General features: G+C 41.7%; 2 protein-coding genes across 11 annotated transcripts in view; one reads left to right on the top strand and one right to left on the bottom strand.

Annotated features, from left to right (window-relative positions):
- Filip1l (filamin A interacting protein 1-like) overlaps positions 1-8,027 on the top strand; it is a 239,441-nt gene extending 231,414 nt beyond the window's left edge. For all 3 annotated transcript variants that reach the window (XM_087576328.1, XM_087576330.1, XM_087576331.1), the window contains one exon: positions 2,749-8,027. In XM_087576328.1, the coding sequence (XP_087432454.1) occupies positions 2,749-2,940 (192 nt within the window). In that variant the 3' untranslated portion in view covers positions 2,941-8,027. The remainder of the gene's footprint in view (positions 1-2,748) is intronic.
- Cmss1 (cms1 ribosomal small subunit homolog) overlaps positions 1-10,933 on the bottom strand; it is a 297,760-nt gene extending 286,827 nt beyond the window's left edge. For 7 of the 8 annotated variants that reach the window (XM_087575871.1, XM_087575873.1, XM_087575875.1 and 4 more), the window contains exon 1: positions 10,723-10,933. Coding sequence is in view for 2 of the 8 variants with exons in the window: in XM_087575869.1 (XP_087431995.1) it covers positions 10,723-10,783 (61 nt within the window). In the remaining 6 variants the exon portion in view is untranslated. The remainder of the gene's footprint in view (positions 1-10,722) is intronic. The other variant, NM_001013866.1, reaches the window with a different exon arrangement.
- Between the last annotated feature and the right edge of the window lie 5,864 nt (positions 10,934-16,797).

Here is a 16,797-nt window from a genome sequence, read left to right as displayed (position 1 = left end):
GGATCTCATTGTGTATATGCAGATAAGTCCCCCAAAATTCAGACATTAAAAATACTTCTGATCCCTGGGGTTTCAGAGAAGGAAGTCAATCTATACTTCTTTTTCTTCACACATAAATATTAAATGTGCATGTCTTAAATCCATTTCTTATACTTTCTTGGAAGCATTTCTCTAACTTCAAAAGCATTACTATGTAACGACAGCATAGTGCGTCTATAAAATAATACTCTAATTCATTTCCTACATCCTCATTATTAAGAATTGTTATCTGTGTCCACTTTTTCATTGTGATTAATGCAAAAGCAACTACCTTTACTTGTCCCTCTGATTATTTCCTAGGGAATGAATTTTAAGGTACTTGATACACAGTGCCAAGTTGTTCCTTCCCTCATTTGGACACTGATTATTATTGTTGTTGTTATTTAAAATAAACAAGCACCTGCCTGTCTGAGAGGCAAGAATGTAGACACAGCATGTTTGCTAGATGAGACCAAGAAGCCAAGACAGGACCCGTGAGGCTGGAATGGGACTATTGCCATCTCACCTGGCATGTTTAGGATTAACACCAGAAAGGTGGTAAGAATATTAAAGTCAAATACCCTTCTGTACTCATTTACAGAAAAACTTGACTACACATAGCAAAAAGAGGAAAAAGTATATCCCAATATGGTTTATCCTTCACTGACGGGAGCCACATCTGCACAGCACTTGTATTTGAACTCTATTTATGGTGCTATGTGTTTGTCTTACGTGAGTGCACGTTACTACTAAATTACATTCTAAGTGCTTACACTGGCATCTAAAGGCCATATTTGTATTTCCTTACAAAAAACGGTTCTAAAACTCTGTGTTAAGTTTCATTAGCAATTCCAGCAATAAATGTCTAATCTGCTTCACATCAAACACCTTCACCCTTTTAGTTTAGCAGGCCTCAAACTCTGTTATGATCCACAGCCCTAAGAACAAATAGAGGCTACAGCTGGTAACTGAGTGCGTGCACAAACACACACACACACACACACACACACACACACACGCACACGCACACACACATACATACACACACATGCACACACACATACATACACACATACACACACACGCACACACACACATACATACACACACACACGCACACACACACATACATACACACACACAGGCACACATACACATACACACACATACACACACATACACACACATACATACACACACATACACACACGCACACACACATACATACACACACACGCACACATACACACACACATACACACACATACACACACACATACACACACATACACACACACACGCACACACACGCACACACACGCACACACACGCACACACGCACACACACGCACACTGAGGCAATATTCATCACACAGTACTTGTCATATCATTCGGTATTCCAGTCTACTCTTTACTTCACTGTACTTAAATGTTTACAAGGAGTGGTACATCTAATGTACTTTTAAATCAAATACTCAGTGATGTAGAAGTTAAAAAGCTCAATAGTATCAGACTATATTTTGGGGATAATGGAATAAGATGAGAATCATATATACTATATTTTAGGGTAAATATAAACATAAATACACAAAGGAATTTCAATGTATTCAGTCAGTACAATAAAGGATGAAGAATAATTTTAAGATGGCCTCTCACAAAAATAGTACTAGAAGTTTACAACAAATGAATACAATGAACTTTTAAGATATTTAACAATATTTACATTTATGAACTCAAAACAAGAAAAGAATAATGTAACTGGGGGAGGGGATAATCAACTCTGACAGAAGACTGTCACAAGTTCAAAGCAAACCTGAGTGGGGACATGGTGAGCTTCACAGCAGGCTGGGATACAGTGTGAGACCTAATCTCAACACACTCACCATCACCACCACCACCAAACAACGAAAGCAAACAAACAAAAATGACAAAGAATATGTATCTTACAGTCAACTGGATTATAAGAGATCCAGTGTTGAAAACTTCCCATCTATTGCCAGCAAGTATTCTTAAACATTCTCATTTCTCCCTTAAAAATAATGGAAAAAAATAGTTCTTAGCAATCTATGTAACTCTCTGCTAATCTACTCCTTCAGCCTACAGATCACTCCGGTTATGTACCTCCTTCCAAAGTCCTCCGTATGTTAACCAATAAGCAAACAGGTAATTCTGCCTCTACAGTGTACCCATCTTCAACCTCTACTCACTGTCTTCTACATCCTCTCATAAGCAGCCTCATCTGAAGCACTCCATTTCCCAACTATATTTGATGTTTTCCTGCATGAGGGACATAAGCAAAAGCATTCAGTCTTATTACCAACAGCAGTTTCCGAGTGGAAGTCTTTGGGCTAGGCTCACATTTGAAGTCAAATACTACTTTCTTAGGCACAGTTCAAATTAAATCTTTCTCTGGAAATTGCATAGCTCTCTAACAATAGTTGAAGTACTACCTTTGTTTACCACACACTGATCAGCAGGAAAAACTAGGCTTACTCTGCATTTATACACTATGATCAAATGTACATTTACACAATGGAGTTTGCAGAAAGTTTCCTGAAATATCTTCCCTCAAACTGACTATCTTAAATATGATAGATCCCCAGAACTTAATATTTTCAAAAGTCACTCCCCCCAAAAATAACTACATGCCTTGAAAAATGCCCATTTATTTCCTAAGTGTACCAATAACTATCTTTTGTCTTTGTTGTTGTTGCTGTTGTCTGATTCAAGATCAAGGGAGTATGCAAGCAGAGAGTTCCAACAAGGATCCCTAAACCCAAATCTACAGGCATCAGCAGACTTTCCACCAACACACCCCTGGGATCGATGGATAAGGCTAGTCATCAAAATGACTGCGAGAAATTACACATCATAAGAACTGTCACTTCTAACACTTTCCTCCACATAAAAGGGAAAAGGTAAGTTATGCCTAGATAGTCTCTAGGAAGATTTATCTCCAGAAGGGTCTGGTAAGCTACAATCACCACTATGGAGGGCCAGAGAGGAATGGCCAACTGTCAAGGAAATAGCAAAGCAGCAAGCTATCCTATGGCTCACAGGTTGATGGACCTGCTGAAGGCCATGCTCAAAGGAACAAACAGCACATGCACAATTTTCAACTCTCTGTGAGCATATATACACACCGTGTCACACCTGCAAGCCACTGGACTCCCCATGACATTCTTAACCTAACTCAAGGCTGGACTGTAGCATCAACCCAAGACTGGACTCCACGACAGCTCAAGAGCTTTTTGTGAGCACAGAAGTAATCCTTCGTTCTATAGAACTTCACCACATAATCACAATGCCTACGAAATGTACTAGCAAGAATTTCTGGGGTTGGGGATTTGGCTCAGTGGTAGAGCACTTGCCTAGTAAGTGCAAGGCCCTGGGTTCGGTCCCCAGCTCCGAAAAAAAAGAATAGAAAAAAAAAAAAAAAGAATTTCTAACTTGCTTCATAAAAGTGGGATGAGTTCTACCAAAGTGGCATCAACAAAATCAAAAGTGTAAGGTCTAAAAACAATCACTTCTTTATGACTATGAGAAAGAAAAGAAATTCTTAGCTACAAGGAGGAAGGAACAACAGAATTAGTAATTGCTGATTATGTCCTTGGTGTGGCCTACCCTAACAACCATTAATGTGTGCATACTTGACTACTAACATTTAGCCCTTCTCCTACTTTTGTAGCAGCTTTCCTCTCCTAAAGATGAAGTCACAGAATCATACTGCTGGCATGTAAGATGAGTCTTTAGATTAGCATTGGGGCTTTCTATAGTAGTCAGAGCATATGAGAACCAATGGTCACTACTACTAAGACTTTAGAGGGAAATATAAATCGTTGTTCTGGGTACTTAAAAAAAGAGCAATAAGTTATCATCTCATAGGGCATCTTTATTCACATCCCCTTTCTCAATGTTACACAAAAAAAAATTGTCAGATTCAACAAAAGCTTGGCTCAGGAGCCCAGGAGGATGACACTAACTCCTGCAGTAACACTGCACTCAGTCAGCACAGGATGCATACAGAACCTTGGCAATAACGTGCAGTCATGGTTTTGTTTTGTTTTTTAATCTCACTCAGAGCTGTGTCACTGAATCAAGAGAAAGGAGTCAGTGTGGACACAGTGGCGCGATGACAGTTTGTAGATGAGGCATATTTGAATACACACATTTCACAATTTCATAAATCCTCAGGGTTTGAGGGGCATCAGTGATTTCTTCGACTCATCACTGAACATGAGAGGCGTGGGCCTGGAAGAATCCTCCTGGCTGAACAGTACACTTCAGCTAGCTTTCTACAATGAGCCCCTGAGCAGACGCAAAGGAACTGACCTTCCTTATACTCAGGTCGTCTGTTTCAATTTGTACACCGATGCCAGTACAGAGCACCCTGGGGGCCATTTAATAAGGAGAGGGATGGGGAGAGAGAGAGGAGGAGGAGGAGGTTGGGAAGCACTGTGATGCGAGCTAAGGAGGAACTGTGTACAGCATCAGGCAAGTGGCAGAGGGAGACATAGAGGAGGATCAACAAGTTATGGGAGGAAAACAGGAAAGTCAAAGTTAAAGGAAAGCAGGAAGTGAATAGAAAAGAGACTACAATGAAGGTGAAGAAGCTCTAACACCGAAAGCAAGACACATAAAGAGCATGCACAGCAGCATGCCTGTGACACTACATCTCAACCACATTCAGGGCGAGAAAAGAGCTACAGAAGGGCCAGTCAATCAAGACATGGGTGAGAAACTAGGCTTACAGACAGCGGTGAAGTAAGGGAGGGATGGAAGAAGCAGTTATGCTTGGGTACCGTTCATTACGCTAATGGAAAGATAAAATATTGGAATGCCTAGAGTGAAAAAACAATAAAGATCATATGGAATCAGAAAAGAAGCTGGGCATGTGCCTATAACCTGACCACTCTGAGGCAAAGGCGGAGGATTATGAGCGAGGCCAGTCTGAGCTGTTAAACTGTCTCCCCAAACCCTACAGCCAACACAGATCTGAGGCTACAGCTTTGGGAGAGAGAGAACACTTGTCTAGCATTCACAAGGCCCTGGGTTCAATTCCCAGCAACACACAGACACCCCATGAAATAGCAAACTGGAGAGGTAGCCCCACAGTTAAGACCACAGGTTATTCTTCCAGAAGATTCACAGCACCCATATGGCTGCTCACAACCATCTGGAATTCCAGTTCCAGGAGATCTTGACACCCTCTTCTGGCCTCCATGGGTACTGCACACATGCTGAATAAATACACATATAGGTAAAACATCCATACACATAAAAACAACATAAACTAGAATTTTTTGAATAGGAAAAAAATAAACATATACTATTAATAGAAAACAAAGTGCCAGGAAAGTTTTACTTTGAAAAGTAACACAAAATACACTGTATATTGAAGTTTTTAACATTTTCTACCATGCTAGGACTTTCCTAAGTAAGTTTTATGTCAAGATGGCATAATTTCATGAGTAAGTTTAAAAAAAAAAAAAAAAAAAAAAAAAAGGACATGAAACCGGTTTTGTTTGCTGTGTATAGATGATCCTGTGTTACTTAAATGATGTCCCCTCTGCTTTCATGACTTGTTTCAATTTGCACACAGCACTGTAACACTTATGTCAAAAGGTTCCTGTCTCAAGTCTGTGTAAACAGTACTTACCATTGACTCTCTGCCATGTCAATAAGAGATAGATGATCAGCCAATGGAGGAGAGAAGAGAAAATAAGGCAGGACTTCTGCCAGCCAGAGGAGGGGGAGAGAGAGCGGATAAGACAGACCGAGCCAGGGGAAGAACAAGAGGAAAGATCATGGGAAAATACATCTGAAGCCCAGAGAGCCAGACCAATACTAAAATGTAAGTATCTCACGGCTTTTAGCAGGGAGGTAGCCAGATTAGCTTAGAAGATTAAAATAGATCAATGTCTGCCCAGGTATTATGGTAAAGCTTGATTAAATAAATAAATCTTGGTCTTTCTATATCATTGTTGGGGAACTATCTAAAATAAAGAAAAACAGCTGCTGTATTTACTGCATACATCTATTAGTTGTTACACTAAAATAATTATGGACATTTTTGTGATCACCAGCAGTAATTCACTTTCAGATGATAATCAAGTTCTCTCAGTAAGGCGAAAGCCTTACAAAATGCTCCATTTTAACAAAAGAATCGGTTTTTATCAGTTACAACACAGGCTCACTCCAAGATAAATCTGGGGCAAAACATAGAATGTAGCTAAGAACTGAGCATGATGTGGATTTCAACAACACAGTGTTTGACATGCAAAGCAACTGAAACAAAGAGTCCTGCCATGCCAGCATGACCCTTCTGAAGAAACTTGGCCATCTTGAAGGGTCAAAAATGAGAACTAGAAGAAGCTATACTGCAAGTGGAAGGGCAGCTCACTGGGAAGAATGTGTTTAACAGGGGTGGAAGGGAATGAGAGCCGGCAAGGCAACGAGGGTGAAGTGGACATGGACAAAGTACACCAAATACACAAGTGAAATGGTTAGAAATGTTTAAATGCCGAAAGGAAACGATTCTAAGACTCTGGAGTCACTGTAATAAATTTTGAGAAATAGATAAAATTCCCAGTGAATGAATAATGAAACTCCTAAAAACTGACAGGTTTTGTTAGAGTCCTATTGTTTGTTTATTCATTCAGCTTTGGTGATCTCTGGCTTACTACTCTTAACTTTTGAAATCATACTAACTAATTCTAATCAGAATGTAACTGGTCTGGTATCGACACAACTGTGGGCCACATACTAGGGTAACTAATAAAAGCCAGTTTTCTCTGAGTTATAGTTCAAATTCTTTCCGGAGAAATATATAGCTGAAAGCCTGCGTTTGGGTGGGAGCAGCATCTGCAAGCTAAGTAGGCCAGAATTTGGCCTAATAGTGCAGCTCATGTGACAAGTAGGTTATGCATAATTGTGATAATTATATATGTGGAAAGAAATGAAAATAAGACCATTTTATGACAAAAATATTACATAAAACTCAAATCTCATTGTTAATAAAGTTTTACTGGAGCATAGTTACATTCTTTGTCTACATATTTATCGTTTATATCTACTTTTACACTAAAAGTTCAAAGCTGATTAATTAAAACACGACAATTGGATCTGTAAAGTTCTGGTGTTTATAGGAGTATAAGGAAAGAAGTCTGCTAACCTCTGGGATCGTATGAACTAGACTAGCAAGGAACTCAGAACAGAATGTTTAACCACACCGTCATCTAATATCTCAAAGCAACACTTGCAACTCAAGAATTCCATCCAGCAGTCTATGAAGGCTGATGAAAATGAGAAAACTACATTTCAAGATGTTTGTAAAATGTTTAGAAAATGTATAACATCTAAGTACTCAATGACAAATGGTTAGATCATCAACAGGTCGAAGGTAAAGTGCCCCATGACTATAGCCCCTGCAATGGGCATGCTGAAGCAAAAAACATCTAATTCAAAACCAACCTGGGCTAGACTGTGAGATCCTTACTCAAGACAAAGACAAAACCAAGGATTTGTAGTACAAAGTAATGATATGTATTACTGTTAAACAGGAGAGGAAATGAAAGATCTTCCATATTTATTAGGGGTATTTTTCATAAAACTCATGGATACCTTGTAAAATTATAGCAGGACATGTATGTATGGTTTGGAGGAAGATCTATACAGCTGTACTTTCAAGCTTTCATAAACTGTCGTCAAGAATTATTCATCTTAATATTTGTAAAAATTGTGGGAATTCTACCAAGTTTTCTCTGTTATTTGATGGTCCATCTAGTTGTTTTCAAGTACAGACTGTGATTGACAATATAGTCTTTTTCTTTTCTTTCCCTTCTGTTTATTCATCCTGAATTTTGCCCTTAAACATTCTGTCATGTTATTTGGATTTTCACTAAACACACCAATACACATATCCAATAATGTAAACTGATGGTGTTTTTCTCTCTCTAATTCTGTGTCAACATTTGGGCTGAGCTCAATAAATAACCCTGAAAACATCATGCTCTGAATTGGTTCTCTGCGTACGGCCAGCATCTCCAGGAAATATTCTAAGCCTGAGTCATACAGCACAGATGATGCTTCACAGTGCTGTACAATGCCTGTACATTAAACAGTCTAACTTTGGTCAAAAAGGTAAACAACAAGACAAACAAACTATTCACTTAAAGGTCCTTAGTGCTCCCAGCCAAGTCATTCCAGAGGAGATTTATCATCGATAAAGCAAGATGATTTGAACAATGCCTATAATGCTCCTCTCTGCAATCATGAGAAGAATTGAGCATTCACTCTGGGCTACAGAAGCTGTCACCTATGTGAATTACAGCCTCATTTCCGAGTCAGGAGTCTACTTATTCCCCTTACAACACAATTTATAACACCAAGTCCAGTTGAGCATGGTAGTGCGTACTTATAACTAGCAGCAAGGAGACCTAAGCAGGAAGACCTCAAATTTCAGGCCAGCAGTCTGGGCTACAAAGGAAAATCCCATCTTAAAATTAATAAAATAAACTTAATAAAGATTAATTAGACACTATTGTACAGCACAGGATTTTGACAACTCTTCCACGAAGGTAAGCATCTTCAGAGGCATAAGGTCTCCAGCCAAGATAAGGGTATGAAATATTAGCAGTTTACTAATAAAGACTGAATGAATGCCCTCTATGAATGAAATCACTACTCTGAGCCTCAAGGATAAAGCAGAGGATGAGAAAAGCAGAGCTTACAATCCCAGTGTTCTTTGAACTTTGAAAATAAATCACATATTAGGATTACATCTCAATTACTGACAAAAAGATAAAGCATACGGTTAAAACTGCTTATTTAGTTCTGAACAAAATCAGACTGAGAGTCAACAGACAATGTTCGATAATAATGTGCCCATATCATGTAACTTTTAAAATCAATAATGGGTTTGTTTAGAGATGGGATTTTCATTTTTGATCTTAATAATTATCATGCAAGATACAAGAGCAAGAGCACGGACTGATTTCGGATCATTTGACTGCGAAGGAGAACTACCTCACTCAACAGGAGAATCCCAAGCTAATCTCATAGATCTCGGTGCTTCTGTTTCCTCCTGTATACAACAGGGATAAGAAATAACTACTTCTCTGTACACTTAGGAAGACAAAATAACAATCTAGCACTCATAAAGCGACCAAAAAACAATACATGACATAATAGGTAGACTGAGGCAGGAGAATTAAGAGTTTAAGAATTTAGATGACAATAAAAGTTCAACACATGGAAACTGGCATTGCTACCCACTGTCTCCTGGTATTTCTGAACATTCTTCTTACTTGTATGGTGGGAAGAGGCATCTAAGACTCAGAATGAGCTACTGAATCGTTTGAGAAACACTCCTCAAACGATGTGGAGTCTGAGAGCTACAGATTCCCAAGGTCAAGCCATTTCATGTTTTTACTTTACTTTTAGTTTCCTACTTCTGTCATCCCTACAGTTATTCAATAGCTCTAATCTACTTTCAACTAGATCCAGACTCCCACACTCCACTGGATTGACACTCCACTCTTCTTTTCCCCTTAAATTACAAAACACATGCTGTAACTTTCAGTTTCACACCGAAATCGCCTAAACTTGTCAACTCCATCGGTGTTTATTTTCATGTGATGGCTCTGAGGTCAAAATAAATGGAAATTTGACTTTGACCCTATCATCAAAAACTATTGACAGGTGGGCGGTGGATCCTTGGAGGGTGACTTGAGACGGTGACAATAGAAGTAGCTATTGCATGTTAAGTCTTATGGGACTTGGAATGTTCAAGACCACTCTGGGGTTGTTACTTAATGCTACTTTACTTGAAAATAAAACGCGGACTGCACCCAGAATGGGTACACATAGCGGGACCATAACAAAAACTGTTAGAGCTGTTTTAACTTAATTCTAGTTTTGTTTCTGAAACAAACTAGCTAAGTGAACAAACATGTTAATGAACATTAACATTCCTTATCTGAAAAGCAGAGTTAAGCCCCTTGCTGGCTCAAACTACATGTGATAAAGAACAGGCTATATTAATGTACATGTACCACACGCCAAAAGTTGCGCTGTGCTATACAATTTTTGTTTAAAGATTTATTTATTTTATTTATACGTGTACATTGTAGCTGTCTTCATACACACCAGAAGAGGGCATCAGATCTCATTACAGATGGTTGTGAGCCACCATGTGGATGCTGGGAATTGAACTCAGGACCTCGGGAAGAGCAGTCAGTGCTCTTAACCACTGAGCCATCTCTCCAGCCCTGTTCTATACAATTTTAAGTTCCGTTCGTAACTTAAAATTTCTGAACAGTCAGAATTACTCTTTTTACACGTGGGGGAAAAGAAGAGTGTGTCAGAGTATCAGAGTCTGTGATTTGAAAACCTAGTTCAGGGATTACTGGTGACCACTACGCCAAACTGCCCCTGTACAAAAACGGGCTATCTAGTCTCAAGAAAAAGGCAAAAATAAAAAAATCAGAGCTTAGGAAGGAGCAAACGACGGAGTCACTCTCATTTCACGTGTGACAGGATGTTGTCCTTCCCCAGTTCCCGCGCCGCCTGGTGCACCCTCGGCTCCGAGTCCCACCTCCCGGCGGATCAACGCGACTGCCACTCACCGGCAAGGGAGCCGTGGCGAGTACCTGGGGAGGAGGAACGAGGGAGGAGGAACGAGGGAGGCGGGCGAACGCTTACCTGGGCTGCCGGCCGTGGCCGGCTGGTTCTCCCACCACTCGTCTCCCAGATCGTCTGCCATCTCCGTGAGACCCGGACGCGAGCTGACAACCAGATGAATGCAAAGCGGCCCGCTGCACCGCTGGGATCAGCTTCAGAGTCCGCGTTAGCAACGCTGCACGAGGAAAAACCAAGGAACGCGGTCTTCTGCGCCCCCTGCAGATGACGTCACAGACGCCACGCCCCTCCAGCTGCGGAAGCCAGGGGTGTCGCGGTTTCCACACAGGCTCAGGTGATCAAGATAGACCTAGAAACACCAAATAAATGCTCTATCGAAACAAAACATACAATCAAAATGTTATTATCGGTTTTGGTCATTTCTTTTAACATCTTTAAGTATTTTACTTTGGTTTATGGCCGAAAAGCTGATGTCGAAAGTGCAAGAACTGATGCTAAGACAACTTTTCTCTGTTAAATTTCAAAGAACTTGCACCGCGGGAGGAGACCCGAGCACGTGGGTGTGTTTTCACTAGGTTCTCAGTGTTCTGGCGTTCCGGCTCACGTGCAGTTTGTCTCTGAGGAAGAATATCAGAACTTGGTTGTACGTGTGGATGCTGCTTCTTTTGTACAACTTAAGAGGGACGAGTGACCTAGAGATCTGAAACATACCACTTCCGTATTTAAAATATTTAATCAGGTTTTAGTAGAGGACTGGGATTGTTATCTGTCCCATTCAGCACCATAACCCTTGGAACATGAATAGAACACCGGGTGTAGGCCCCGGCATGGTGGCGCACACCTTTAATCACAGCATTCTTGAAAGCAGAGGCAGGCGGATCTCTGGAGTTAAAGGCCAGCCTGGTCTACAGGGGAGTTCCAGGACACCCAAGGCTCTGCAGAGATCCTATCAGTAGTAGTAGTAGTAGTAGTAGTAGTAGCAGCAGCAGCAGCAGCAGCAGCAGCAGCAGCAGCAGTAGTAGTAGTAGTAATGGTAATAATTGTTGGAATGGAAATCGCATCTCGGGTCTGGACAAAACACACCAGACCAACAGGGTCTCACTTGGAGGAGGTTTATTGGCGGGGGGGGGGGGGGGGGGGGGTGGGGGTTAAGAGAGAGGAGAGAGAGGAAAAAGAAGAGAAGTAGAGAAAGAGAAGCGTAGAGTATGTGGAGAGAAGGGAGGAGGAGAATGGGGAGGGAAGGGACAGAGGGGGAAGAGGGTAAGAGCAAGAGAGAGTGAGGAGGAGACAAGCTGTTCCTTTTATAGTGTCAGGCATGCCTGGCTGTTGCTGTGGAGCTCAGACAGAATGCTAGCAATAATAATGTTTTATTCAGCAGTACATTTATTTCTGTCAGCTCCATCAGCCATTTGCCTGACAACAAGTATTAGAGATCAGGAAGGCCACCAACCAAATGCAGTCATTGGGTTGTTTGTACCGGTGCTCATAAGTTACTTTTATAGTAGAACACATTGGAAAAATAAACTAACCAGAGAGTGGCTTTGTTATGGTACATCTAAACATTCATACTTCATGTATTTACTATCACCCTTTATAGAAAAAATTACAAACTATATTGAGTAAACAATCTAATTGTGTCTTTCCTTTAGCTGTTTGTTACCAGTAAGTAGGTATCTGCGTTTATAAATCAGCCTACCCTAAAACCCCTGTATCCAGTACCTGATCACTTCATCAACACAGGGAAGCTAAGGCTGAAACAACTACTGGAGCTTTTTCTGAGTCCCCTTTCTGTATAGCATATGAACAAATAGGCTATACATTTTAGGTATGAAACTTTCACTTCTCAGGGGTTTGAACTGGGCAGCCATCATAGAAGACAAGTCATTTAAATTGGCCTTAAAATGACAAGTCATTTTAGTTGAATAAACTATTTAACCTTACTAGACTTGGGTCTATAAATTAGATGATCACTGAGAGCTCTCTCAGTTCGGTTCCTAAATCTAAAGTGCAATACAAAGAAGTCTGAACAGTACTATTACAGTTGGAGAACTTAATGGCATGATTGTTACTGTTCAAAATAGATAAGAGACTTGAGCAGAGCTTCCCATGTAGCATGGGGAAGGTAATGATTCCCCATCTTTGGAACCAGCAGAGCCTCTTGTCCTGTTGCCTTAGGTTGAAACAACCCTTATCTCGCTTTGTGTACCTTACATTGTACAAATGTCAAGATTCCCTATGGATGCCATGATGTGAAGAAATTGGTGTGAAAGGGAAAGGGGTTGAGACTGTTCTAGGTTGGCATACGGTGCTGGTTTTATTGTCAACTTGACTCAAGCTACAGTCATCTGATAGGAGGAAACTTTGACTGAGGTAATGCCTCCTCCATAAGATTGGGCCCAGCCCAATGTGGGTGGTGCCAACTTTGGTCTGTTCTACAAGAGAACAAGCTGAGCAAACCATGACATGCAAACCTGTAAGCAGCACCCCTCCATGGCTTCTGCGTCAGCTCCTGCCTTCTGGTTCCTGCCCTGTATGAGTTCTGTCCTGACTTACTTTAATGATGAGCAATCCTATGGAAGGATAAACAAAGTTTTTCCTCCTCAAGTTGGTTTTGCCACAGTATTTCATCACACCGGTTGAGCAGAACTCTGTAGGTGTCCGGGCAGGTAAGCAAACCCATGAAAAGATGAGATTGAAAATTCAGTTCAGATGGAACTAATCAACCTGGATCAGACTTCAGGGAGCCTAGTGCCTGGTGGTTCATTGTCAGCATATTTAAAACGCAGTGCAATTTGGGGGAAAGTTCTCAAGCAACAATAATTCTCATTCTAGGTTTCCAGGCAACAATCTTCCAATTCCAGGTGCACAGTAAAGCTTAAGGTGTGACTGCTTAGAAACTCCTTTACAAAGTGCATGGGACCATGAGGATTATTCTAATGTGGTCTCTGATAGCATAGAGATCAGCAGTACATCATAAAATACATATGGCGTCTCCTCTAAAGATAGGTTCTATTAACTCCAGAAGCTAAAGATAATGGTGTAGGGAGGGAGAGTCTGTGATAATCATTCTGGAAAACTTAGATGAGGTCTGTCTCTATTGCAAAAGGTGGTTGAGGTCTTCCTCTACAGTTAGCAAAAGGGTCAACCAGGTTATTAACAATATCCACTCTCAGCTTTCTGGATGGAATGCAGATATTTATCTCCCCTATTGAGGATATATCCCTGCAGGATTAACGTTCCTGTTTTCCCTGGATACCTGTGAGTACAAAGACCTTTGTGTTCCCAACAAGCAATATTAACCCTAGCTAGGACACCCACTATAAATACAGTGACAGGGGCTTATTTGGAGCATGGCTTCCTATACTGTAAACACTATTAATAAAATCAGGAAAGCCCTGTACCTTGATAGTGTATTAAATGTTTGCACTACATCCACAATAAAAGTAGTAAGAAACCAATAACATGTCCCATGTGTCCCTATAAGCATTGTGTGTTTTAATCAATATGAACAGAACACACTTCTGGATTTGATGCTTCAGTTTTCATTCTCTACCTTTATGCCTGTGATCGTTTGTATATGCTTGGCCCAAGGAGTGACACTATTAGAAGGTGTGGCCTTGTTGCTGTTTAATCCCAGGAGATAAAGCCAAGCAGATCTCGAGTTCAAGAGCAGTCTATGATAGAACAAGTTCCAGGTGAAGAAAAATTTCAATCCAGGCATGGTGATAATCCCAGGAGACAGGCATGCAGATTTCTGAATTTAAAGTTAATCTACAGAGCAAGATCCAATACAGCCAAGCTTTGGCAGTAAAGGATTTGGAAATCAGAAAGCTAGTTATAATGTAATAGAACAAGGGGGCCATATTTCAGCCCCAGCAAACAATACCATGGGATGATCACCAAGAACAGCAGCAGCAGTGGAGTGGATCAATCTGAGCTTAGAGTGCTACAGAGGACAGAGCTGGAGAAGTCACACCAGGCCCTTGGAGGAGCTCAGAAGATCATGTGTAGATCCAAGACATTGAAACCAGAAGCTGTAACACTGAAGTTGCCTTGGAGATGTGTGAGATGCCAGAGCTATGGGCTATCTTGTGAGGGAAGCTGCTAACAGGGAGTGGAACCAGTCCAGGATAAAGAAGTTTGTTACAATCAGCAAAGATGAAAAAGGAGTTAGAGATCTGAAGACGGCTTTGACGTCAGCCACGGAGATGCAGAGTTTGCCCGGCTGGTATCCTGTCTTAATCTGGGGACAGTTAAGGGATTGAATGAATCTCAGAAGAGACGTTCAACTTTGGACTTTTAACATTGTTGAGACTGCTATAGACTATGGGGACTTTTGAAGTTGGACTAAATGTATTTTGCATTATGTTATGTTTAGGTATGGCCTCCATAGACTTATATGTTTGGACAAGCCTATGGGGGGCTACAGAGTGGAATGTGATGGTTTGTATATGCCTGGCCAGGGAGCAGCACTATCAGTAGGTATGGCCTTGTTACAGTAGATGTGTCTCTGTGGGTGTGAGCTTTAAGGTCCTCATCCTGCCTGGAAGCCAGTATTCTGCTACCAGCCTTCAGATGAAGATGTAGAACTCTCAGCTCCTCCTGTACCACGCCTGCTGGGTGCTGCCATGCTCCTGCCTTGGTGGTAATGGACTAAACCTCCGAACTTGTAAGCCAGCCTCGATTAACTGTTGCCCTTATAAGAGTTGTCTTGCTTCCTGGTTGCTGCCGCCACGGAGAGCTCGTAGGCAGCACCCCACGAGCAAACTTGAGCCTCAGGACCACAGGTAAGACCAACTTTTCTGCTGCAAGAGACCTGCCTGGTGAACTCAGGACACACAGAGGCAAAATTCCTCTAGGACCGGGCACTTCCGGTGTTTACGAGGAGTCCCAAACCCACGGATCCCGGCCCACAGCAGTTCTCTGCTCCCAAACCCTGTGGGAGAGAGACCTCACCGCCTGGTCAGGTGGGCACTCCTGAGGCTGCAGATCGGAAGAGACCACCAACACTGCCCACGCCTGCCCACATCCCTGGCCCAAGAGGAAACTGTATACGGCCTCTGGGTTCCCGTAGAAGAGGGCCCAGGAGCAGCAGGACCGGTGCGTCTGAGACACCGCCAGAACCTGAAGGGACCTACCGGATAAACAGTTCTCTGCACCCAAATCCCGTGGGAGGGAGAGCTAAACCTTCAGAGAGGCAGACACGTCTGGGAAACAAGAAGAGACTGCACTCTGCACACATCTCTGACGCCAGAGGAAAACACCAAACGCCATCTGGAACCCTGGTGCACTGAAGCTCCCGGAAAGGGCAGCGCAGATCTTCCTGGTTGCTGCCGCATCGGAGAGCTCATAAGCAACACCCCACGAGCAAACTTGAGCCTCAGGACCACAGGTAAGACCAACTTTTCTGCTGCAAGTGACCTGCCTGGTGAACTCCAGACACAGGCCCACAGGAACAGCTGAAGACCTGTACAGAGGAAAAACTACACGCCCGAAAGCAGAACACTCTGCCCCCATAAATGGCTGAAAGAAAACAGGAAAACAGGTCTACAGCACTCCTGACACACAGGCTATAGGACAGTCTACCCACTGTCAGAAATAGCAGAACAAAGTAACACTAGAGATAATCTGATGGTGAGAGGCAAGCTCAGGAACCCAAGCAACAGAAACCAAGACTACATGGCATCATCGGAGCCCAATTCTCCCACCAAAAAAAACATGGAATATCCAAACACACCAGAAAAGCAAGATCTAGTTTCAAAATCATATTTGATCATGATGCTGGAGGACTTCAAGAAAGACGTGAAGAACTCCCTTAGAGAAACACAGGAAAACATTAATAAACAAGTAGAAGCCTACAGAGAGGAATTGCAAAAATCCCTGAAAGAATTCCAGGAAAACATAAATAAACAAGTAGAAGCCCATAGAGAGGAGTCACAAAAATCCCTGAAAGAATTCCAGGAAAACACAATCAAACAGTAGAAAGAATTAAAAATGGAAATAGAAGCAATCAAGAAAGAACACATGGAAACAACCCTGGATATAGAAAACCAAAAGAAGAGACAAGGAGCTGTAGATACAAGCTTCACCAACAGAATACAAGAGATGGAAGAGAGAAACTCAGGAGCAGAAGATTCC

This window comes from Rattus norvegicus, chromosome 11, assembly GCF_021556685.1.
Source record: "Rattus norvegicus strain SHRSP/BbbUtx chromosome 11, alternate assembly SHRSP_T2T, whole genome shotgun sequence".
NCBI classification, from domain to species: Eukaryota; Metazoa; Chordata; class Mammalia; order Rodentia; family Muridae; genus Rattus; species Rattus norvegicus.
The sequence above is the reverse complement of the archived record's forward strand: the minus strand, read 5'-3'. Positions and strand labels throughout refer to the sequence as shown.